The 25953-nt window shown below is 46.7% G+C and overlaps 1 protein-coding gene across 1 annotated transcript; it reads left to right on the top strand.

Annotated features, from left to right (window-relative positions):
• The first annotated feature begins 184 nt into the window (after window positions 1-184).
• On the top strand, window positions 185-20855 carry LOC129336937 (PC-esterase domain-containing protein 1A-like). The gene is made up of 7 exons (XM_054990360.1): window positions 185-193; window positions 1760-1841; window positions 7096-7175; window positions 9963-10195; window positions 11487-11637; window positions 12779-13025; window positions 20608-20855. The coding sequence occupies exons 2-7, from the start codon at window positions 1769-1771 to the stop codon at window positions 20853-20855; spliced, it is 1032 nt and encodes a 343-aa protein (XP_054846335.1). The 5' UTR covers window positions 185-193; window positions 1760-1768.
• Window positions 20856-25953: the final 5098 nt, after the last annotated feature.

Below are 25953 nucleotides of genomic sequence, written 5' to 3'. Positions count from 1 at the left end.
TGATCAGCTATAATGAATGTATCTGAATGCCAGCTACCTGCAGCTCAATAGAAGGCTGCCCCCACACATAAACTGGGTGAGTAGCACCATGCACATATACACATGAGTAGGAGAAAGCTTCTTTTGCACGAAGCATGCCAAAAGTAGGTGTAGGCTTGAGCAGAGAGACCAGCTGCAAGAAGAACCAAAGAAAGTTACTTTTAGGGGCAAGAGGACTTCAGCTGAGCTTTGATCTGAAGCAAGGCAGAGGAGAAATGATTATAACTGGAATGCAGGAAATTGGGTGATCAGGACGGTGGGCCGTAAACAGCTCAGCAGAATGAAACAAGCTTTAGTTCCTGATACCAAGCAAAGCTCTTCAAGGTCTTGAGGAGCTCCCGTGACATTCAGACGCCAGAGATGGGGTGCTCAAATAGCTTCAAACATATCTCAAACTGGGGAGAGATCGCTCCCCTCAACAGCATATGGCCACATACAATGGAAAGTTTATTTGTTGAACAGGCATAAAGTACAGGATGTTGCAAATAGGACATTCAAGGTGCCCTTGGTATGCGATACACTTTCCATGGGGCAGCAACTGATAACTTTATGAATGGGAGAGTGACGGGAAGAAGGAGATGTTCCTCGAAATGATAAACAGTATTCTTGAGGTGATAAGCAATGTTAATTGGGAAATATGCATATTGCGATGATGTCCAGAATTGTTCTGCCAATGTGAGACTGCCAGGTCATTGGGGCGGTCGCTTGTTTGGGCCAATGGGGTCCCCAATATTGTAATGAACCAAAGGGTACAAAATGTCTTGCATGGCTATTGAAGCTCTGATAAGCGACTGGCGCAGAGGGGCTTTCTACTTTCTGTGTACCAGTGCTCCTCCAAGTTTAATAAATGGTGTAGACTTGCTCTCTCTCACAGGACTCTTCGTCTGTCTCTTCTTGAAATTGGCTAAGGGACATTCGGTCCACCAGTTGTGTGGAACAACTACATCACGCGTAATCTTGCCCATCTATCACATTCTCCCCCAGTCTTTCTCCATGGGTCTCGGGGTGGCATACTGTGCTCTCCCCTCTCCCATTTTATCTGCACAACAACCCTGCGAGGTATACTAGGCTGAGAGAGAATGGCTGGCTTGAGGACCGCAGATGAGCTGTGGTTGAATCCACGTCTTCCCAGTTCTATCCAACCTATCCAGCTCCGTTTTTTGCCATCATTTTCCTTTGGGTTAAGTGTTTTCAGAATTGAAGGTGGAGTTTACAGACCATGCGCAGAGTAACCGTAAGAGATTTCCTTCTCCCCCTCCCAGCCCTACAGTGTTGTGGTTAGAAGGTCAGACTTGGATCAGAGAGGACCAGGTTCAAAAACCCCTTTCTACCGTGAAAGTTTGTTGCATGACCCTGAGTCAGTCACACCCTCTCAGTCTAACCTACCTCGTAGGGTTGTTGTGAGGATAAAATCAAGGAAAGGCGAAAGATGTAAGCTGCTTTGGCCCCCTTTGAAGGAGAAAAGCAAGGTATAAATGAAGTAAGTAAATTGGGATTGGAAGGCCAAACATCCATTCTTTCTGTAATTTCATATGAGACCGAATCCAACGCGATGTTCTGTGTGTGCATTTGGTCGAAGAGCAGGCCTAACTCTGTCTTCGAGGGCTTTGAGGATGTGTGAATGCATCTAACACCATTCTTCTCTCCCCCTTCCTTTTTAGGTTTCCTGCCTGTCAGTTTGATAGGCGCCAGACGATTGTTCTTACCTGGGCAATTGCAGCCCGTCAGAATGCTCAATTTCCGTTCGCAAGAGGTTCGGCAGCTCCTGCACAACAAGTTTGTGGTTATCCTGGGCGACTCGAGTAAGTCCAACTTGCTTTGTGCAACTGATAGAGCGAGCGCTGACTCATGAAAGCTCCTGCTGGGATAAACCTCCTTAGTCTTTAAGGTGCCACCAGATAAAAGTCAGTGTTACCATTATCTCCGCAATACAGCTGGAGAGGAGTGGCGTACCCAGGGCCACCTGCTGAGCTCATGGCAGTAGTGGGATTCGAACTAGCAGAGTGCTGATTCACAACCCAACCACTTTACAACAATACTACAGCAACTCAAAATTGGGGTGAAAGGAGTGGCTTACTCTAGGCCACCTGTTGAGCTCCTGGCAGCAGTGGGATTCGAGCCAGCAGAGTAGTGATTCACAGCCCAACCGCTTAAACACTATGCTAATTTTGCAGAAATCATTGGGCTTGATTTCTCCTTGTCTGCTGGAGGAGGGTCTGTTGAACACTTTTTTTTACTGACCAAAAGAAGGGCCCATTTGGTCTGGCCAGTGGTCCACCTTTATAGCATTTCTGTGTGTTGCAGTGGCCAAGCTGGAAGAGCACAGCGTAGCCCGTATGCCAAAGCTTCCCGTTGTAGCTGCTCCCCAGCAACTAGTATTTAGAGGTATACTGGAGGTTCCATTTAACCACCCTGTCTAATAGCCACGGCTGGACCTCTCATCCAGATAATTGATCTAATTCCATTTTAAAGCCATCTTATACAGGAAGATGAAAATCATTGTGGATTGTAAAGAGTCCCAGGAGGATCCCTGTAAATTGGGTGAGCGGGCTACGATGCGGCAATGTTGGAAAGGGTCAGGTGATGCACAGTGGAACAAAAAAAAAAACCCAAAGATGTATGTTGATCGGGTTGGAACTGACCAAGACAGAGATTGACAGAGATCTTGGGGTCGTAGTGGAAAGCTCAATGAAAATGTCACCTTAGTGTGCTGCAGCAGCGAAAACTGCAAACTCCATGCTGAGGATTATTAGGAAAGAAAATCGCCAGTATTGTAACGCCCTGGTAGAGAGCCACGCTACGGCCTCATTTGGAATACTGCGTGCAGTTTTGGGTGCCAGATCTCAAAAAGGATATTGAAGAGCTAGAAAAGGGACAGAAGAGGGTAACCAAGATGACTAAAGGGGAGCAGAAGGAAGGCTGAACCCCAACTATACAGCTTTATACAGATGGGGTCCCACAGTTCCTACAATAAAGAACTCTTATTTCTTTTCTAAATATAAATCAAGTGTATGATCTATTATTTTCATTCCTGCACACACACCAGCCAGCAGAACAAGCTCACAACCACCTACAATCACGCTTCCTATGCCACACGATAGACTCTGCTAACGGCCCAAACATGGAATCCTTTAATTAGGTTTCTGGGGCCTATATAACGATGTATTTATCATTATTAAACAGGAAAGAGACCCAGGAGATCCATTTTTGGGTCTCAGCCGCCTGTGTAGCTCAATAAGTTGCGAAGTCGCTTAGCTGTTTCATCTGGCATTTGGAGGCAGATTCAGATAATGTGTATTGACTTAACTCCATGCTGTTCTTTTAGATGGATGAGTTTTAATGTTTATATTCTACTGTGACACTGAGAGATCTCTGTCTTTTGGTGCTACACCTCTGAAGATGCCAGCCACAGCTGCTGGCGAAACGTCAGGAACTACAATGCCAAGACCACGGCAATACAGCCCGGAAAACCCACAACAACCATTTATATTCTGCTGTTTGTATGTTGCTATGCTATTGGTTTTTAATGTCCGTCTTGCATTTTGCTATTGTATTATTGATTTTATTGTTTGTATTTTACATGTATGTTATAAACTGCCTCGAGCACCAGACATAGTGGAGAGGTGGTATATAAGGTGAATGAATGAATGAATGAATGAATGAATGAATGAATGAATGAATGAATGAATGAATGAATGAATGAATGAATGAATGAATGAATGAATGAATGAATGGCTCAGCTGAGAATATGCCAGAGGGCTTTTTCACTGCAGGTTGCTGTCCCTTGGAGGAATTGTTGAAAAGCACCCATGAAGTATACGTCAGTAATATAGATAGGAAATGATTTGCTCATTCCCTGATCCGTAATAGGGGGGGTGATTGTTTGGGGTGTCTGTAAGGATGATGGAACTTCAGGACTCTTTTCTGTCAAATAAGAGTTCTGGGTTGAATGAGGTCCCAGCCTGTTCATTTTGATACTTTGGTTCCCTGCACCTCCTTTGAAAGAAGCAGTCGTCTTCCCTTCAGACCCCAGAATAGAAATTCTCGCGGTCTTTCTCGAGATTACTACTTTGCACATTATTTTGTCCTCCTGGATGCCCCAAAGAGGTTGCATGCGATGTGCGAAGGGTGTTCTGTTCTGTGCCTCCCAAATGCACAGGGGCCTGATTCTGACCACAGTTCACCTGAAGATGGGGCATCACCCATGCCGTTTTCACGTTCTGAACCACCCCAGAGAAACCTCTCTTTGCTTTACGTATGAATTGGCCTCAGCTGTCAAATTCTCTAAATCTTGGCTGTTCATTCTTATTCTATACATTAACCTTTACCATGTTTATAGATGCAGAGGAGTTAGCCGTTTTAGTCTGTAGTAGCAAAATCAAAAAGAGTCCAGTAGCACCTTTAAGACTAACCAATTTTATTATAGCATAAGCTTTCGAGAATCACGTTCTCTTCGTCAGATGCATGGAGAGCAGAAAGAAACTGGACAAATACAGAGGAGGAGAGAGGAGGGGAGGAGGAGAGGAGGGATGTAAACAACTCCTTTGATATGGAGATGCAAACAGCTCCTTTTGATGTGGGGATCAGTTTGTTTGTGTAAAGGTTCAAAGGAGTTTGCCGTGTTAGTCTGTAGTAGCAAAATCAAAAAGAGTCCAGCAGCACTGCAGCACAAGCCCTCGATAACTACAGTCCTCCCCGCCAGATGCATCTGACAAAGAGAACTGTGGTCCCCGAAAGCCCACGCCAGGTGCCACTGGGCTCCCCCAGACCCAGCCTCTGTAAAGGAAATCTGTTACCTGTGATAATGTGATAACCATTCATAGTCCCTATTCAGTCCCAGCTTGAATTTACATATGAATTCCAATTCAGCAGCCTCCCGTTGGATTTTGTTTTTGAAAGGTTTCTGTTGAACTACAGCGACCTTTAAGTCTTTGATGGAATGTCCTGGTAGATTGAAGTGTTCTCCCACTGGTTTCTGGACGTTGCCATTTCTAATGTCAGATTTGTGTCTCGAAAGCTTATGCTACAATAAAATTGGTTAGTCTTAAAGGTGCTACTGGACTCTTTTTGTCTTTACCATGTTTAGCATTTATATGAAACGTTCAAAGCCCCTCACAGAGTTATCGCCACAATCCCTTACAACAGCCCTGTAAGGTAGGCCAGTTTTTTCCCTCCATATTGTAAGTGGGGGACATTGCTTAGGGGTGGGCCTTCCCTGGGCCTTTTCTGGGGTGGGCCCTGCAAAGCTGGAAATCTGTCCTCTGCCCGGTGCAGTCTCTGTTTTATTTTAGGTGGCAGGTCCTTTGCTCCTGCACTTGGTGTTCGATTTGGGTGGTTTGGAAGAGCAGCTGCCGTTCCTGCCTTTGGTTTCTCTGCCCCGCTTGGCTCGATCGCTTTTTCCTCCACTGAATTTTTATCTTATCTGTTTTATCTGCTGTGAGAGCTGTAAAGTTTTTTATGGGCTGTAAAAGCTCTTGGTTCTGGCCTGCTGCCCAAATTTGGTTTCTTCGGCCATTGAATTCCTGTGTGCTTGTCAGTTTTATTGTGGCTCCCGTCCCTCTTTCATTGCTGAGCTGCCTTGATTGGCGGAGTCATTTATAAAGGTTTGTATATTTTTCTGTGTCGTAATGGTGGACAGCGTTATATTATGACTCTATAAAAAAGAGTTTAAAGGAATAAATACACTTTATGGCTGAGCGGAAGCTGAGCCCTCCAGCTTGCGGCTGGTTGGTCTTCCCGTGTGCTATAGAGCTATATAACAACAGAAAGTATCACAGAACAAGGACTATATTTAGCCAAACACCAAAATAAGGGATTTTAAAGGGTTGGGTCCATGTAACTTCTTGAAATTTTTATTACATTTATCACATTATACCAGTGACTACTCTGGAAAAGATCTCTGGAAATGGGACTACAGCCGGATTTCTGTCATAGTCAAAGATGAACTGGACCGATGTATTGTCAAAGGCTTTCACAGCTGGAGAACGTTGTTGTGGATTTTCTTGAAAAAATAAACAAAAGAACATGAAAGACACTGCAGACTGGGCCATCTGGAAAAATCAGCAGTGGCTGAACATAGCCTAACTCAAACAGGACACGGTATCCTATTCCAGGACACTAAAATACTGGACAACTCTTCCAACTACTTCGTCAGATTGCACAGGGAAGCCATTGAAATTCATAAGCATAAGCCCAATTTCAACAGGAAAGAAGAGACTTTAAGAATGAATAGAGCATAGTTTCCAGTCCTGAAAAACACCAGGCTAACAAAACACTCTATACCCGACAATAGCCCTGCAGAGAAGATTAGCACATCAAGCACCAATCCATATGCAAAAGAACCTCCTCAGGAGACAGTGAAGCCTCCCGCCATTAGCATTCCACACCCTGGGAAACTCTTACAGGATGACTCAGCCCAACCCCACCTTCCTGAGTAGATATAAATGACCTGCCAACATCTTTTCCACACTGTGACACTGAGAGATCTCTGTCTTTTGGTGCTACACCTCTGAAGATGCCAGCCACAGCTGCTGGCGAAACGTCAGGAACTACAATGTCAAGACCACGGCTATACAGCCCGGAAAATCCACAACAACCATGAACTGGATCTTTCTCTGTGATTCCTGGACCCTTTGTATTATTTCTCATATAGCAGGACTTTGCAAATGTTTTTTGAAACTTTTATAGGAATGGACTCACTGGCATTAGCACATTAAAGAAGTAAACCTCCGGCTATAGGAGGGTTATTTATAGAGGTTTGAGGTTCTCTGCTATTTAACATTGACCTTTTTTGTACCTCTCTCTCTTCTACTGTAAATGAGACTTGGGGAATTGTGAACTGGGACTTAAGAAATTATTGTACAAAACCCATACGTATTCATTTAAATCAAATATATTTATTTTTCCTTGCACTTGACCTGAAAAATAAATACAATGATATAAATATTCTTGGCAATTCCTTGATTGTTTGCAGTTAGCTTTCACAATGTTCTGTTAACTATTGTGCTATAGAGGGGCAAAGATCCGCTTCTCAATTTCTCTCTTGCTCTCTTGCAGTTCAGAGATCGGTGTATAAGGATCTAATTCGGCTACTGCAGAATGACTCCTTGCTTTCCTCTTCTCAAATGAAGTCCAAGGTATCCATCCATGGTTGGAAGGGCAGCTGAAACTTGACATCCCCCAGGGCTGGCTACAGGATTTGTGGTTTTTAGGGTTGCCAACTCCAGGTTGGGAAATTCCTGGAAGTTTGAGAGAGGAGCCCAGGGAGGGTGAAGGTGGGATGGCAAGGGACCTCAGTGGGGGATAATGCCACCTTTTAAAGCAGCCTTTTTTTTCCAAGGAAGGTCATCTCTGTTGTCTGGAGATCAGTTGTAATTCTGGGAGATCTGCAGGCCCCAGCTGGAGGATCCTGTGACCAACCCTGAGTGGGTTGGGACCGGCATATCTTCGGGACCGCCTCTCCCTGTACGTTCCCCGGAGATCGCTCCGATCAGCGAATAAATACTTACTTGTGGTCCCCGGCCCTAAGGAAGCCCGCCTCGCTTCAACCAGGGCCAGGGCCTTTTCAGTCCTGGCCCCAGCCTGGTGGAACGTTCTGTCAATGGAGACCCGGGCCCAGCGGGACATAATATCGTTCCGCTGGGCCTGTAAGACAGAGCTGTTCCGTCAGGCGTTTGGTGATTGAAGGGGGCGGTGCCATGTCGGCCTCCCACCTTTGGGGTGGGGAAGGTTCTCCCCACCACTGCACCTTGTTAATTTGTTTTATTATTTGTATATTGATTTTAGTTTTTGTTCTTATCAATTTTAACTGTTCACCGCCCAGAGCCCCTGGGGATGGGCGGTATATAAATTGAATAAATAAAATAAATAAATAAAAATCAAGTAATGAACAATGAATAACCAATGCATAAGTGAACCGTTTTAAAATGCTAATGTGCAATAAATATCCATATTCATTAAAAAGACTCTCCCATCATCATCCTACGCATACGAAACTTTACATTCTATGTACGTGAACAATAAATACCATAAATACTGTATACTGTATTACTGTTCACTTATGCACTATGGATTATAGACTTTAATATATTTATCCTCCCATTTGGTCACGGGAGGGTCAGAGGCCCTTTGTTATAGCTGCATTTATACCTGTTGACGCTTCTTTGTACAGTTAGTGTAGCCCAGCTGGAGGGTGGCATCGCCTGAAGTCCTTGGGCTTTGAAGCTGTGCTCATGGCCGGTTTTGCAAGAATCAGTGGGGCATGTAAACAGAGAGCTTCCTCATACTGCTTGTTAGTTCCTCGGTGCAAAATGAAAATGGCGGTCCTCTTGGGTGGGACAAAGGTACTCCCTCTGCTGGCTGGTTATGGAATTTCCTGGGCCCAATCCTGCCCGCTAGAAACCAAATCCTAGCCTTATTACATTGCTTATCATTATCTCCTATTGATTTATAGTTTCTAATTCTCCTTGAGTCTCAGTGAGAAAGACAGGCTTTCAATAAAATAAAATAGAAGCTATCAGGGTCAGCGATCGGCTCCCGAGATACTATGGAATCACAATGTTGTAGTTAGTGATGCAGTAGAGTCTGGGAGTTGGGTTCGAATCCATCATTCCTATGAATCTTGCTGGGTGTCTTCGGTCCTTTTGCACTCTCTTAACCTCTTTTAAAGGGCTGTTGTGAGAACGAAATGGGGGGAACCACATTCTACACCCCCCCCCTTGTTCCTTGGAGGAAGGGAAGGATAAAGATACAATGAACAGATCTTTGATTTAGTTGCAAAAAGCAACCATGGATTTGATGTGTGAGCAGTTGGATCCAGACCATAGTGCTGGGGAAAGGGGGTGGGTGGGTATTTAAAAGCCCCCTTCTTCCTGTTTCCCCAATAGCCCTCTCCTGCTGATGGGATGCACCCAGCTGCAAATTCTGTTTGCAAAATGCGGATGTGTTTATTTATTTTACTTTGTTTATACCCCAGCTTCCTCCCCAAAAGAGACACGGAGCAGCTTACATTGTTCTCCTCTCCTCGTTTTTTTCCCTCCCAACAACCCTGCGAGGTAGGCTACATCGGGAATGTGTGACTGGCCCAGGGACAGCCAGCAAGCTCCCATGGCAGAGCAGCTGAAGTGTTTTGTGAAACCTGGCCTTGGAGGCTGTATGCAGCTTAACTTGCATGCAGTATACACTGGTGAAGACCTGCAGGGATTCGAACCTGGGTCTCCCAGCTCCTAGTCTGTCATTCTAACCCCCAGACCACACTATTAAAATATTTAAAGAATGAAAGATTCCTGATTCTCAGAATGGAAGTTGTACAAGACGCATGCACACATGTGCCTTATACAGCACCTATTTGCACTGGAGCACATTCATGAATCCACAGAGGATATATACAAGACACTTTTTTTGGAAGCCAGAGTATATGAAGGATTAAAGCACAATCACATTTTAAAGCCTAACTCAACCCCCAGCCTTTAAAACAAAGTCCAAAATTCATACCTTTGGACCTAGTCCGTTCACATCTTTACGAATCAAAAACCATCTTTGTGTCTATTCAAACCATTTGAAGAAGTTTGATTTATTAAATCGTTTGGGTGACTAAGGTTCGTTTCCTGCTCTACCATGGAAGCTCGCTGGGTGACCATGGGCCAGTCCCACACTCTCGGCCTGGCCTACCTCACAGGGTGGTTGAGGGGATAAAATGGAGAAGAAAAGAACAAGATAAGCTGCTTCAGGTTCCCATTGGGAAGAAAGGAAGGTTATAAACAAAGTTTTAAAAGTAGGATGTCAGAACACAGCTACCAGTCAGATATATGGGCTGTACGTAGCATCAGTGAATTTTGGTGTGTCTGGGGATGTGGGGAGGGAGCTGCTGTTAAGAGAGCGATGTGAGATCTGGGGATGTGTAACCTTTCTTTCTTTCTCCCTAGGGAGAGCTCTGCTTTGAAAACGACCGCTTAATCGAAGGGGGAGTGCTGGGGGAGCTACACAACGGGACCCATTATCGCGAGGTTCGCCAGTACCGCACAGACCACCACCTCGTCCGCTTCTACTTCCTCACTCGCGTCTACTCTGAGTACCTGGAAAGCATCCTGGAAGATTTCCAGGCTGGCCCACAGCCAGACGTCTTGGTCCTCAACTCCTGCATTTGGGACGTTTCGAGGTAGGCCCGTCCTCCAGCTGAGAAGTTGGGTCAGTCTTGATTTGATTTACTGGATTTTTTAACCTGCCCTCCCTTCAAACAGGCACACGGCGGAGAACAACATCAGATCCATATACAATAAAACACTAAAAACGTAATAAATATACAATAAAATACAGTCAAAGGCAATGCAGATATGATTAAAACTAATTATACTAAATTGCGGTGTGCAATATAGCTCAACCAGTACACCCAAGTGCTGTGGGGTGGGGCATGGCAGGCTGGGTAGTTTGCCCATGCCTCAATCACAAGTTCCGTAGGCCTGGCAGAACATCTCCATCTTATATGCCTGGCGGAAACGTAACAAGTCCCGTCTCAACAGAGTTCCACTGCTGGTCGAGGCCATGCCAACAGCAGATGTTTATCAGCTGCCCGGAGTGTCCTTGGAACGTATGTGTCAGTCCTAGGGTGGCAGTCCCTGGCAGTTAGACCCCCAAGCCCCTCACAGAGAGCATGCAGGTGCATTGGTTGAAGAAACTTTATTCAGAGATCTGTTCAGTTCAGGTGTGCACTCGTAGGTAGAAGTTGTCAGAAGTGATTATTCAGACAATAGGACTACTGATTATAGGGGATGTTCGCCTGCCCTTTGGGCCATTTGTATTCAGGCGCGAAAACCCAAAAAGTTACATGGGAACAGATTAGTTTAGTCTAGACAAAGCATAGAGTGGAATCATTCCCTCCTGTGAAAAAGATACATTTCAGTACACAGCTGCAGCTCCGGTCCAAGGCCACTCAGAAGTGAAAGCGCGTATTTCTTAGAGATAACAAAGGGGCCATTGGCTCCTCTGGAAATCAGCATTAGCAGTCTAGACACCCTCAGGTGACTTACATAAAATGCATAAAATACAGTATTTAAATTTGGCAATACATCAGTGCAAGAATAAGATGTAGTGTAAGATGCAGAACACGATGGAACGGATCCGTATATCACTGTCAGTATAAGATGCAGAACACAACCATGGCATGGATGCTTGCATACATGACAATATGGCGAGAGATGGTTCCGCAGATATGTTGGTCCCAGTCCGCTAAGGGCTTTAAATGTTAAAACCAGAACCTTGAACCTGATCCAGAATTCAACCGGGAGCCAGTGTAGTCGGCACAGGACAGGACAGGTTGTATATGCGTCTTCAGAAGATCCTCTTGTGGCACTCTCATGAATGCCACAAGTGGGAACAGTGGAGCGTGAAAACCCTAAGGAGGCCATCTCGGTCGGACCAAGGTCACTTGATGTCCACCCTTGTCTGGGCAGGTACGGTTCATCCTCCATGAAGGAATACTGCAGGAACCTGCAGACCGTCTTCAACAGATTCGATGCAGTCCTCCCTTCCTCTTGTTTGGTTCTCTGGAACATGACCATGCCGCTGGGCTCCAAGATTACCGGGGGCTTCCTTATCCCAGAGGTAAGAGAGACCGCCGGTGTCCAAAGGATATTGAGAAATGGGCATCGCGCATGTCCCATGGACATGTGATGTTGCCGTCTGCTCAGGCCCTTGGTCCGTCAAGGTCAGTATTGTCTGCTCGGACTGACGGCTGCTCTCCAGGGTCTCAGGTCTGCCACATCACCTCCACCTGATCCTTACTGGAGATGCCATGGATTGAACCTGGGACCTCCTGCATGCTAAGCAGACGCTCTACTGCTGAGCCACAGCTTTGTCCTCTTAGTTCACAGATGGATCTTTCTTTGGACTCGGATATAGTAGTCGTCAGTGCAGGTGGTTCACATGTTTGATTGCAAGTCATTGGGGTGAGGGGATTGATAAATAAATCGTTATGTTGGCCCCAGAAACCTAATTAAAGGATTCCATGTTTGGGCTGTTAGCAGAGTCTGTCGTTTAGCAGTGGAAGCGTAATTATAGGTGGTGGTGAGCTCATTCTGCTGGCTGGTGTGAGTGCAGGAGAGAAAATAACAAAGCATACGCTTGCTTATATTTAGAAAAGAAATAAGAGATCTTTATTGTAGGAATTCCATGCTAATATAGGAAAGGAGGAGGAGAGATAGATCTTGTCTAGTCTAAGGATGGACATGGATGCTAGGAAAAGGCCTGCATCCATGCTTCCAGGATGGAGGGATGAAGGAGAGAGATGTTGTCTGGAACAAAGCCAGGAAGAGAAGAGTGAGAGGAAGGAGGTCAGGAGGAGAAAATCCTGAGAATAGCAATCTACATATCAAAGGACAGTCAGAGCAGTAAACAGAGTGCCCTGACCTCTCTATCTTTCTAACTCTTTGGTTTGTCCTCCTGTGATACCCGAGGAAAGGGGCAGCACCGAATCCTCCTCTTCCAACAAGAATGGCAAGAGTTGTGCCCGTCCAAGGGTCTGCAGATTTTGGCTGGCCTTTTGAAGCTTTTCGGTCCCTGGCTTGCAGCAGCTAGAAATCTGAATCTTTGCCTGCTAGAATTTCCACCAGAACCTCGAGAGGGTCTTAAGCCTGCGGTTCCGGCAGTGTTAGGACCCTTGGTGCAGAGGGCAGAGAGTTTGTGCAGTCCCCCGGTGAGCCTCTCCAAAGCAGTTCAGCCCACCCCCCTTCTGCTCTTCCCTCAGCTACAGCACTTGAGCCAGTCCCTCCGCAGAGACATTATTGAGGGCAACTTCTATGGGGCCACCCTGGCCGGCTTCCACCTGTTCGATGTGCTGGACCTTCACTTCCATTTCCGCCACGATTTGGGCAACCGGCTCAAGGATGGCGTCCACTGGAACAACGTGGTGCACCGCAGGATCACAAACCTGCTCTTGGCCCATGTGGCGGATGCTTGGGGCGTGATGATCCCAGAAAACAAACCACAGGAAGGTGAGCATGTGTATGTGTGAATCCTGGCACCCTTCTGACGCTTCTGTCCCAGCCGCTCATGGTTTCCACTCCCTTGAGCTTAATGGAGGTCAGCGGTCACCACCCGGAAGTCCGGGATGCTTCTTAGAGTGGAAATACACGTTACTAAATACCTGGGGGAGCTCAAGTGCAGGATTTTATGTGTAGGCTGTCTCTTGCTCGGCACACCTGCATGCCGCTTTACCCAAAGCTCCCTTTTTGTGATTGCATTTGCAAGTGAGTATGAACGCCACCACCGAGTGGAGGGGGGCAAAGTTCCAATTCAGCTCTGTTTTCACAGTGAGAGCTCTTAGGAATGGACACTGTAGGGCAAGTGTCTGTCTGTCTGTCTCATAGTCCACATATCTTACTGAGACTGAAGGCGGATTACACACTTTGAGAGTAGTACAGTCGGTATCAAGGAGAATTTTATAAACAGTGCCATAGGGGAAATAAACACAAGTTTACAAAGGCATAGCATTAGGAAGGATCCGATACAAAGTTGAAGAAATGCTGAAACAGAACATAAGCAATTCTAGGGGTGACATAGGAGCCCGTATTTAAAGTGACTGATAGTATATGAGGCAACATACTGGTGAAGTCTATGGTCCCTAACTCATTAGCGGAGCATATGAGACCCTTCACTATAATAAAAAAGCCTTTTTGAATAATTTGGTTTTGCATTGTTTGCAGAAAGCTAGGAGAGTGGGGGCTCTTCTGACCTCAGGCAGGCCGTTCCACAGGGTAGGGGCCACCACAGAGAAAGCTGTAGGAAAATATAGCAGAGTTTGTGCAAAGATTGCCCATTGGAAGTAATGAGAATAGATTCACACACACACTCCAGTGTAGCTCTGTAAAATTGCTTTACTAAAGGATAAAAAATTAGGGTTACATTTGGAGAAAATAATAAATTGCTAAGCTGACTACATCTTGCTAGATAAGAAGTAAGAGAGGAAGTGAAGTGAAGTGAACAAAGAGCAATAAAACTTCAGTATATAGCATCAATTAATTGCCCCCAATAAACTAACTGCCCAGTAGAAAATCCTAGTCTTACTTCATTATGCTTAGTGACTCCCCTTTCTATGGCGGGAATCTTATTCGAAGCTCTAATGGTTACATTCAAAGTATGTTTACTAATTAAGTAGGTAACACAAACAGTTTAACTCTTTCATGACTGAAATGAAAACACTTGCTAAATTCCTACAAAAGCCCGTGTACGGGCTGCTGTTGATTTCGCCCATGTGCAGCCTGGCACTTGCAGGAGACCTTGTTCAGATGTGCAAAGCTGCCGTGGAGTAACACAGGGAGGGAGGCGGTCCCGTAGGTATGCCTTTAGGCTCCTCTGACTTGCCAGTTTGTATTTATTTAATGTGTGAGCAGCACATTGAATAACACATTAAATGAACACATTAAATAAATGTCAAGATTTCAGTGAATGGATGTGGGAGGTGGGGGAAATTAGGAATTTGGTAGTTGTCAATAGAAAAGTCCCTTGTCAAAGATTAACGACAGGAGTAGAAAAGAAAGCAAAGCAAAGATACCGAATGTGTGAATGTACTCACACGGAGCAAATTGAATGTGACTGTGCAAGCGAGTGCACGGGAAGTTGGAGGGGGGAGACATGAAATTAGGCACACTTGAGCGTCCCTAGCTGCTTCGTAACGGGTATTTCCATTCTTAGTAAGTTAAACAGAAATTCCTTCTTGGTTTTGCTGCCTTTCCTGTTGACGTAGGCGAGCGATTCTCAGTTGATGCGGACAGGATTCTCGGATTCCTGCAAAGTACCGCAGAGACACAAGTTTGCAAACTGTGGACAGCCAAACAACTTAAGTTACAATGAAAGCACCTACTGAAGAGATGTGCAGGGTCTTACATGTGCTTGGCGCTCTCAACTGACCCCCCCCCCCCCAGTGTGTTGGCACGACGGCACGGCTTCTCTCGGGGCCTGGCTGCAGCTTCTGCTTCCTGCCGGGTCACCCTCTGTGCAGTTCTCCGATTCCCAGCTCTGTCCTTTGATCTCCATCTTGGTGGAGCCTTCTTGAATTGCTCTTGAAACCTGCAGTGGTTGGGAGAGGCCGGTTTTCAATGGCAAAACTGGAAATGATTAGGAGCGCGGCGGGGGGGGGGGGGACTCCTTTCGGAATGTGTGCAATGTTTTATAAGGCAATGTTTTACTAAAAAGGTGTAGATTTTTATGCATTAAAGATAAATCATTCTTCTCCATGCTGTAGGCACTAGGATGTGTGCGCTTTGGTATTTCTAATTTCTGCATATCCCAAAAGTACATTACTGGTATTTTCCGGCATATTCGGCAACCCAGATGTATATCGGAGATCCTCGGATATACCGGTATTCCCATCCTCATTATTCCGGAAAATATTCAGGATTAATTGGGTCCGGTATTTTAAAGGTCACAGCAGATTGTTTTTGTTGCCTTTGGGGGTTTCCCAGGCAAAAAAGGGGGAAGTGTGAGGAGCAAAGCAGCTCTCACAACAAATGGCATGGCATGACTTTTGTTGAGCTCAGCTGCCTGTCCAGTCTTACCGATTCTCTCCTAGCCCACAGAAACGGCCTGGCTGCAGGCGGTTTCAGGGCAAGACTTTATGGAGCGCATGCTTTTCTCATCTGTCTGTGCTTTACTTCTCTTGCCGGCTTCAAGGTTGCTTCTGCTGGGATTCTCTGGTTTGGCTTTGGTTCTTTCGGGCTTTGTCGGTTCTTTTGGCTTTGGGAGACTTTTGGTCAGTGGTCGCTCTTGTGTGTTTGACTAATGCTCTTTTGCCGTGGAGAAAACATTAGATTCCCCTTCCCATAGGAAAAAATGGAGAGTAGCTGGGTGCATTTTGTTCAAGGGCTCATAGAATTGGACCCTGTGACCCAGTCTACTTGAAACCTGACATGCCTTTAGTGAAAAGGCGTCCCTCCCTCTACTGCAATTTTGGGGTCATTTGCTTCAAAAACAGCCACTCCACCCCCCTGGAAAGACACCCCCCCCCAAAAAAAGATATGGATCGAAATACCACATTGGTATGGGAGGACCCAAATATCAAGAATACCAATATTTATGGTCTGCTTAATACCCAAATCTGAGAAATCTAGATTTTTAAAAATACATCGTATTTTCAAAGAGATGTCCATTGTCCATATGTGACTAATTTTGTCCACAATGAAAAATATCTTTTTTTCCTGTCACTGTTCCTTCTACCCAGTGGTCTCAAACAGTCGATGAAAAATATGCTATAACGTGTCTGATAATACACTGTTGAAACGATCAGCGTTTTCAGCAGTTTTTCTTGTAGAAAATAAAGACGTAGTTCCTTAAGTATGCAAACGAGCACAATTATATATGCTAAGTTGTGAATGGTGATGTCAGTATATAAGTTTAGGTTTAATAGAAAAAAAGTATTGCACATATTTCCATTTTTTTCTTCCACATTTCAGTTTTATTCGGGACACACCCACTCTCCTAAAAACACCAACCCTCCCCCCCCCCTCACTGTAGCATTTACATTTCTGGAAGTTTTACATCTCTAGCTGGGATGCCGTTTTGGACCTTCTCCCTTCGTTCTGTAGGCCCATCATGGAAAGAGCCGTCCCCATCTTCTGACCTCCTACCAGCACCCAGGCCACGGCCCCGTCCTCCGGTGTCCCTCCCTCGGCCTCATTGGCCAGCATTTCGTGAAGACTCCCAATTTGGGCCCAACACCTGGGGCTCATGGGAGACCACCTCTGGAGTCACTTGCTTTGAGGATGTCCGGCCATTTCATCTGGATGGTATGTTTGGAGGGTCGCTCTTCCTCTCGCCTTTAACTCTTCATGGGGATTGAGGACTCTCTGGTCTCCGCCTCCCTGTTATCTCCCCTGCCTCTCTTTGGTTTCTCTCCTTCGCCATGGGTAAGGGGGAGCTAGAACATAAGAGAGGGGAAGAGGAAGGCAACCCGTTCTGTCATCTCTGAAGCCAGCCAAATGTAAAACAGCCGTGGATGAGGTTTGTGTCCACAAATCTGAGGTGGGTTCCTGAGAAGTGTTACGCATGGCAGTGTTTTACCGTCTTGGAAGACACGTACACCTCTAGAGCTATTTCTGTCCCCTGGAGCCAAGCCTTTCTCCCCTGGCGCATGAGCTTGATGCTTGGCCACTTGGCTGGCATTTCCCCAAAGATGTCGACAGAAGTCTGCAATGAACTCCCTTCCTCTTTAGGAATACTGGAAGGTTTTATTATTTTATTTAGGATGTTTGTATACGGATTCTTTAGAGTTGTGCTCGAGGCAGCTTACAATTAAAATGACATAATATAAAAACAAGCCATAAATAGCATAAAACTGAAGTAGACCATTTAAAAAGTTGGTGCAGTGAAACCCCTAATTAAAAGTCTGAGTAAACAGGTGTGTTTTGGCCTGGTGCCTAAAAGAAAGTAGCGTAAGCACGAGGCAAGGTTCAGTTGAGAGGAAGTACCCAGTCATCAAAGTGATCCCTCCAAGTTCCAGGTAGAAGGAACTTTAGTGGTAGGTTCCAGCTTTTTGTTCTCTGACGCCCAGTTCCGCGACCTTAACTGGTTTCAGTAAAAATAGTAGCAGCCCTGTTTGGTTTTGGCACCTGGCTGTGAATGCATCTCTCTAAGCGTGTGTATTTTCATGGTCATTGCTGATCTGGTCTCACATCAGCCTGTGTCCTCTCCTGGAAGCTGTGGCTGCAGGAGGCTAAACTGCTGGCAGGAATCGGCTCTGGCTTCTGAGGTTTTGCAGAAGGGACCAGAGATGTGGTGTGGAAGGGGAGAGAGGGAGGAGCAGAATATTCTCGGGGTGTGCCCTGCACTCATTCAGCGTTTTTGGATCCATGGAGTACTTGTAGCTGGGACTGGTTCTCCAGCCCGGCCGCTGCTAAAGGTGGCACAGTGAAAAGAGGGCTTCAAGCCCTGGCAGGGGCTCGCTTTGCTCTCAGCCCTCACTGGCGGATGAGGGGTGATAAATAAATTGTATGTTAACCCCAGAAACCTAGGCCGTTTCCAGACGGCCCCCCGCCTCGCGAAACGTCGCGCGTCGTCGCGCGTCGTTGCGCAGAAAACGCAAAATATCGCTTTTTCTCGCGCGAGTTTTGCGCGACGTCGCGCAAAACTCGCGCGAGAAAACGCGATATTTCGCGTTTTCTGCGCAACGACGCGCGACGTTTCGCGAGGCGGGGGGCCGTCTGGAAACGGCCCTAATTAAAGGATTCCATGTTTGGGCTGTTAGCAGAGTCTATCGTTAAGCAGAGGAAGCGTGATTATAGGTGGTGGTCAGCTAGTTCTGCTGGTTGGTGTGTGTGCAGGAGAGAAAATAAAGCATACACTTGCTTATGTTTAGAAAGGAAATAAGAGTTCTTTATTGTAGGAACGCCATACTCTGATAGGAAAGGAGGAGTGACAAATCCTAACTACCTATCTAGTCTAAGGGTGGGCATGGATGGCAGGACAAGGCCTGCATCCATGCCGCCAAGATGGAGGGAGGAGAAGGAGAGAGGTGTTGCCTGGAACAATGCCAGGAAGAGAAGTGAGAGGGAGGAAGACAGGAGGAGGAAATCCTGAGAATAGCAATCTACATATCAAAGGACAGTCAGAGCAGTAAACAGTAAACAGAGTGCCCTGACCTCTCTATCTTTCTAACTCTTTGGCTTATCCTCCTCTGAAACCTGAGGAAAGGGGCAGTGCCGAGTCCTCCTCTTCCGCCAAGGGGTGTGGCATGGCTGCCTGTGCCACCGTCAACTGAATCCAGGCTCAGTTGGGACCCTGCTGGCAGCAACACAGGCCCAGAAGATGTTGATGTTCCTCGCTTGGGTGTGACAAAGTGCCGTGAACCAGACCTGCATGTCATCAAGCACTTAAGTGCTAAATAGGTTAGCCAGGAAATATGGGAGGCAGGCAGTTTGATGCGCTGGTGTGCACTGCACCATTTCACCGTGCAGGTGGGATGTCTGAATGTGCCGTCATGTAAAATACTTCTCAAACATACAAAACTAGCGTGAGTTGCAGCTACCTGGAGAGGGAAAAAAGAACTGTCCCTTTAATAGAGGCATACTGGTGACAACCCAGCCCAAAGCTACGGACCACCTGGGCGAGGGGACGCAGATAGATGTTAAATAGCACCAGGGAAAGAATCGCCCCCTGAGGGACGCCGCACACCAAAGGACGGTGGGCGGACATCTGTCCCCCTAGCGCCACCCTCTGTCCCCAACTGTGGAGAAAGGAGCTCAGCCACTGCAGGGCTGTCCCACGGATCCCCACAGCGGCGAGGCGCCGAGTCAAAAGACCATGGTCGACTGTGTCGAACGCTGCTGTAAGATCCAAAAGTATCAGCAGTGCCGACCCGCCTCGATCCAGGTGTCACCGCAAATCATCTGTCAGGGCGACCAGAGCCGTCTCCGTACCACGGCCGGGCCGGAAGCCGGACTGGAATGGGTCCAGGGTAGAGGAATGATCTAGGAATACCTGTAACTGTTCCGCCACTGCCCTCTCAATTACCTTGCCCAGGAATGGAAGATTTGAAACTGGGCGGTAATTGGCTGGATCAACTGGATCCAGTAGGTCAGGCAAGGCAGCTGCTGTTAAAGGAACAGAGCACATGACAATGCCTTACACTGCACCAGACCCTTGGGGCCAAGCTACAAGTGACGAATGACACTTGAACGGCAAGTGTATTTCTCCCTGTTCACTTGCCCTCCAATCAATCCACTTGCCATTCAAGTGTCATTCATCACTTGTAGCTTGGCCCTCAGTCTATCAAGTGTTGTCTGTCCAGACTAGCAGCAGCCCTCCAGGATCTCAGAGACTGAACCGGGAACCTCGTGCTCTACCACAGATTCACAGCCCCTCCCCTAGGGCATTTCGCCTCCAGGCTGTTGGCAACCTGAGTTCTAAAGCAAGTCTTCGCCCTAACTCGCTAGTTCTGTCTTATTAGGGAGATATTTTTCAGTCCATCTCTGCCTCGAGACGTAGTGTGAGAAAGGCAAAGTATATAAATAAAGAGTCCAGTAGCTGGGGGGTGGGGAGAAAAGGGGGAAAACAAGTTTGTATCGGATGTATGGATTGTTAAATTTATTCTATATGTATATGTACTTGAAGTATAGATTGTACGTGGAGGCAATATAAGGCATACATCAGTACAATAAAAAAATAAAAAAATAAAGAGTCCAGTAGCACCTTTAAGACTAACCAACTTATTTGTAGCATAAGCTTTCGAGAACCACAGCTCTCTTCCGTCAGATCTGACGAAGAGAGCTGTGGTTCTCGAAAGCTTCTGCTACAATGAAGTTGGTCAGTCATAAAGGTGCTACTGGATTCTTTACTATTTTGCAACTACAGACTAACACGGCTAATTCCTCTGGATCTATATAAATAAAGGTTTGCTTCCCCACACTTGAGGCTGGAAGAGGACGCAGACCACAAACGGATATGTTGTGTGTGCGGTCGTCTGTTCTTGGGACCTCCGCTCTGGACAGCCTGTCGGTCCTTCTTTAGATTTGAAATCCCGAATTCTTCTCGGTTCTGCCAGCTCCATAGTTTTAATCTCTTTTTCTCATGCTCCTTCCCTAGTTACGGCGCTTGACACCTTCCAGGATTTCGGGGGAGCCATGGCTGCCGCCCCTGATCCGAGCCTCTTCTCGTCTTACCCTTTATGCAACGAAGAAAATATCCCTCCGTGCTCCAGTCGCCGGAAGAGGAGGCGGCGTAAGGTGCCCTTCTGGGAGATCGATCCATCCCCCTACTCGAGGACTGTGCCCAAGATGTCCTGTAACACTCCCTACCAAAGAGCCAGCCGATTCCTCACTGACCGCTACTAAGGGAAAACAAGATTTTAGCAGGGAAAGAGGGTGGCGCTATGTGTATGTGTGGAGGGGCTATTCCTTCTGGATTCTTCTCTGCTGTCTGCACCTTTTGCACTTACTGAGATGACTTTCCGTGAGCGTGTGTGGCAGAGGGGACGCATGCGCTATGGGGCCAGTTGCAGTCCTGTCTGACCAAGAGTGCGCACCCTCAAAGAGGGTGCGCACCCTCATTGTTTTTGGCAATAGAGTGGTTGTGTTTTTGTTTGTGAGAGGACAGTTTCTTGTGAGCCCTGTGTTTCTGTGCCCATGGAGTACTTGGCCACAGCTGGACTGTGGTGGACGGTTACCCGCAAGATGCGATTCCCATGCCCTCTCCAAAGTTGTTCCTTTCCACTCCGATGATGAGCGTCCAGATCTTTCTGTTTGGGACCTGGCTGCTCCTTTGCACAGACTGTATTCAGGCACAATGACCAGCCATGGCTTTTTCATTTCATGGGTTCTCGGGTACCCCCTCTCTCCTTCCATTGCAGCAGAGGAATCAGACTTCTGGTTTTGCAATAAAGAGTGGTTTGTACATGACAGCAAACTTTGGTTTGTGATGAGCCCCAGAAAGTCCTCTGTTGGTGAGCAAAGGGAGGAGAGAGTGAGTTTCCGAGGCTACGGATTTCCAGAGCTCATAACGGAAAGCTGTGGTTTGTCATGGTGTCTGAATGCAGCCATGGACTTAACGCCGCTGTTAGGCCTGTCTCGACTCTGTCTGTATTACTTGGAAAAGCACAGTACAGGCCCCATTATGATACTGGGGGAGGGGCCTTTGAATGGCTCCTCCCAATACTGCAGCCCCTACTGGAAATGCCCCCTCCCACTGAGAGATGATCTAAGCAGAGCCAAAGGCAGGTATCCGTATTCTGCTTTCCCCTTTGCTTTGTTGGAGCTTCAAGCAGCCGGGCACGGGCATTCCCTGTTAGTGAAAGAGCACAGGGTAGAATAATTAGCCCTCCTCCTATCCTAGCACTTAGGTCCTGATGGATAAATGGCACACCTGGGAATGCTTTTGTGGGCCTCTGGCCGACTGTGTGGTTTGATTCAGGTCTCTGATCAGGGCAAGTTTGGGTTGACAGGCAGAAAGTTTGAATGTGTGTGTTATACCAGGTCTTGTAAACCTTACAAGCATACAAGATTTATGTTTTACTGACGATTGGGTTATCTTGGGGGCAGAGGAAGGGGGAGCTTCCCGGATCAGAAGGAGCATTTAAAGGGAAGCCACTGAATCTGTTCCCATGTGCTACTATATATGTTTGTTTTTTGTAATGTTAAAAATTAAAGTCTAAGCCGTTCTTGGTTGGATGGGCGTGGAGTCCCTTCTTTTTGCTGGGAAAGCCGTCGTGCCTTTACCATCGAAGGCCAGCAGGTGGCAGCGCGGAGTGCTTGCAAAAGACAGCATCAAGTTAACACATTTTGTCACTGGGAGATTTTCTTTTTTAAGTTTGTGGACGGGGGTGGTTTGGAAGAAGGAGTATTGCTTAACATTCCTTACAATTTGAAGAAGAAATTAAAATGGCAGCAATAAACACAGAGCGCATAAAAGCAACGGTGGGACATTTGCTCAAAATAATAAGCAAGATAAAAACATAAATCGGCACCCAAAATCTGGGGGTGTTCTAAAACTAGCGAAGGGCAGTCCCTGTCGTCTACGGCTGTCTAAATTTACTTTTGAAAGTGGCCACAATCAACCATTCAGGTGCTAAAAGAGGGTGGCTGGTAGTTCAGCGCTTTCAACAATGGTAAAGAAAAAGGATATAGAAGTCTCCGACTGGCGCTGGAAATTTAGTAGACTAGCTGGCACCACCACCAAGGAGACCATCTCCCTTGGGGCCATCCACATTGCAATGAGTAACTGGATTGACCATTGCCTCATTATTGCATTCGTATCCTGGCCTGTCCATTACTGTACTCAAGTCAACTCACAAAATGACTGTGACACAGCTGAGCACCAGATCATAATGTTTGGGAGAGCTGGTTTTCACCTCTCCTGTGGAATATTGTCAATTTTAGATCTTTCTATTGGCAGCAGTGATGGAAAACGGAAGGAGAGGTCAGGTTTGGCTTCTCCTAAGTCTCGGCCGTCTCTGGGGGCAGTAGCAACAGGGGTGGGAAGTGGAGGGCTGCTTCTGCTGCTAGCACAGGGTACCCCTCTTGTCAGTGGGAAACCTTTGTGCTTGGGGTTTTGCAGGTTTGGGGGCTGTTGAAAGGTTTTATTAAGAAGCGACAGACTGCAGTCTAATCTGCTGCTGGAAACAAAAGCTTTCCCCTGCTGCTTTGCTCTCTTAAGAGTTATCCTCTGTCTCCTGCCTTAGAAAGGCATGGCTGGGGAGATCAGGTGCACTGGAGGGTGGGACTCGGGGACTTTGCAAGTTGCATTTCCCGCCCCCTCTATTTAACCCTTAAAGATGCAGGATTCTTGTCTGGCTTTGCTCTTGCCTGACTCTCTTGTGTAACCCTAGAAAATTAAGGGGCAAAGGTCACATTTACAAGCAGAAGAACCCCAAAGCTGTGCCTTGTAGGCAGAAGGAATTTGAGCATTAATGCACAGTGCAAGCAATTTTGAGCTTGTCCAGTCCTGGAAATTACCCCTAGCTCAGTTTGAGGCTCTGAAGAGGCCTGGCTCAGCTGCTTGTACCCTCAAGGGTATGCTTTGCAGGCAGAAGGTCTCAGGTTCAGCGCCCGTCTCCTAATGCTTTCAGTTAAAGCTTTTGGGTGCCGATGGGGGGGCAGGGCTTGAGAGCTGGTGCCGGTCGGAGCAGGCCACAGAAGGCTGGACATGGCAACAGTCTGCCTAAACCCTCCTCTTTCTGGAAGGCTCCTGATTTGCTGAGCTGGTATTCCCTCCCCCCTTTTTTGGGAATCTGATATGCCTGCAGGGCCCTCATCCTGCAAGCTGATCTGTCTGCCATCAGAGCCCTGAAGACAAAAGGAGAATTAAGAGCAGGTTTGGCAGCTGCCAGGGCTGGCACAATGGCAGGAGCCACCAGTCCTCAGAGAGCACAGCCCCCCCCACTCCAGGCAACGCCCTGAGACGGGGGGGCGGGGGGGCACTTAATCCCCTTCCTTGATTGTAGCCCCCTGTATGGAGACAATGAACATGCAGGTGGCAATGGAAAATGATTTCTTATTTAGCCTACAGATGAAAAATCTACAGAAGAATCCATGCAAGAAAATAATATACTGGGGTCTTTCCCACTGTCGATAACCCCTGGAGAATGGCAAGGGACAGACCCCCCCTGAAACTGGCCAACAGCATTTCTGTGGTTTCTGTCTGCTCTGAGGTTCCAGTCTCTGGGCTGTCTTTATATACTATCTTGTGTATGTATGCACTCAAGTCACAGTTGGCTGACAACTCCAGCAAGGTGCAAGTGTGAAGCAGAGGTGGTTTGCCATCGCCGTCCTCTGCAGAACCTTCCCTGGTGGTTGCTTATCCACCCAGGACTGACCCTGTTTAGCTTCCGAGATCCGACGAGATCGGGCTATACCGTGCTGCCTTCCCTCCCCTTTTATACCATCTTAAGATCATTCATTTCACTGGTGCTTGTAATAATAACTGACTTTGACGAAAGTGATACATCTCAGGTCCTCCCAAGCCAACTGATAAGCAATGGTATTAAAATAGTAAAGAGTCCAGTAGCACCTTAAAGACGAACCAACTTTATTGTAGCATAAGCTTTCGAGAAACATACCTCTCTTCGTCAGATGCATTGTCAGATGCATCTGATGAAGAGAGCTGCGGTTCTCAAAAGTTTATGCTACAGATGCATCTGACAAAGAGAGCTGTGGTTCTCGAAAGCTTATGCTACAGATGCATCTGATGAAGAGAGCTGTGGTTCTCGAAAGCTTATGTTACAGATGTATCTGACAAAGAGAGCTGTGGTTCTCGAAAGCTTTATGCTACAGATGCATCTGATGAAGAGAGCTGTGGTTCTCGAAAGCTTATGTTACAGATGCATCTGACAAAGAGAGCTGTGGTTCTCAAAAGCTTATGCTACAGATGCATCTGATGAAGAGAACTGTGGTTCTCGAAAGCTTATGCCACAGATACATCTGACGAGAGCTGTGGTTCTTGAAAGCTTATGCTACAGATGCATCTGACGAAGAGAGCTGTGGTTCTCGAAAGCTTATGCTACAGATGCATCTGATGAAGAGAGCTGTGGTTCTCGAAAGCTTATGCCACAGATACATCTGACGAGAGCTGTGGTTCGCGAAAGCTTGTGCTACAGATGCATCTGACGAAGAGAGCTGTGGTTCGCGAATGCTTATGCTACAGATGCATCTGACGAAGAGAGCCGTGGTTCTCGAAAGCTTATGCCAAAATAAAAGTTGGTTAGTCTTAAAGGTGCTACTGGACTCTTTGCTGTTTTGCTACTGCAGACTAACACGGCTAACTCCTCTGGATCTATGGCAATGGTATTAAGGGATTTTGTTTTAATACATCTTTATGTTTCAACTTTGTTCCTCTTTCAGGGACATCATGGGTACGATGCTTCGCTGCCTCCTTCCTATTGTGCCCTTTCACTTTTACTGTCTTTCTCTAGAAACTGCAAGCTAATGAATAGATAAGCAGAACAAAGTGATGTTTAGAGTCACAGCAGGCTGTGGCATCCAGATTGTTTGGATATTGTGGCCTTGACATGCCAGCAGTCTCTTATCAAATCAGGGATGTACTCCTCTGAAAGATAACAAGGGTTGCCAGATGGGTGTGTATTTTCATCCCTTTAGTTTATGCAACTTGCCAACTTTTCAGAAATTATTGACTAGTGTTACTTCTGCCAACTGTCTTATTTCTGTAAACAATTTTCTGATGACTCGTTCGGCAGAAGCAGGTGAATAGAAGATCAAGAAAGAAAGAAGGGAGTGACAGAAGCTTGGAAACGGCCGTTCTTGTGTCAGCAGAATGTTTTTTGCACCGAGGAAAAGTGCTACCATTTGTGGAGGGGGTCTGCAGAATTCGGCTAACGTTAGGAATAACCATGTTCCGGGGCCAAAGGGCATCAAACTGATGGATGTTTTGGGGGTAGAAATTTTCATAAACACACAACGGAACTAGGACAGGATAAATCAA

This window comes from Eublepharis macularius, chromosome 10 (genome assembly GCF_028583425.1).
Source record: "Eublepharis macularius isolate TG4126 chromosome 10, MPM_Emac_v1.0, whole genome shotgun sequence".
NCBI classification, from domain to species: Eukaryota; Metazoa; Chordata; class Lepidosauria; order Squamata; family Eublepharidae; genus Eublepharis; species Eublepharis macularius.
This window is presented reverse-complemented; position numbering and strand designations above follow the sequence as displayed.

Excerpts from the sequence above, each read along its gene's own strand:
- LOC129336937 (XM_054990360.1), top strand. The coding sequence starts at position 1,769 with ATGCTCAATTTCCGTTCGCAAGAGGTTCGGCAGCTCCTGCACAACAAG. Across the intron at positions 11,638-12,778 it reads GGGGCTTCCTTATCCCAGAG|CTACAGCACTTGAGCCAGTC; the intron begins GTAAGAGAGACC and ends CTCTTCCCTCAG. Across the intron at positions 13,026-20,607 it reads AGAAAACAAACCACAGGAAG|TTACGGCGCTTGACACCTTC; the intron begins GTGAGCATGTGT and ends CTCCTTCCCTAG.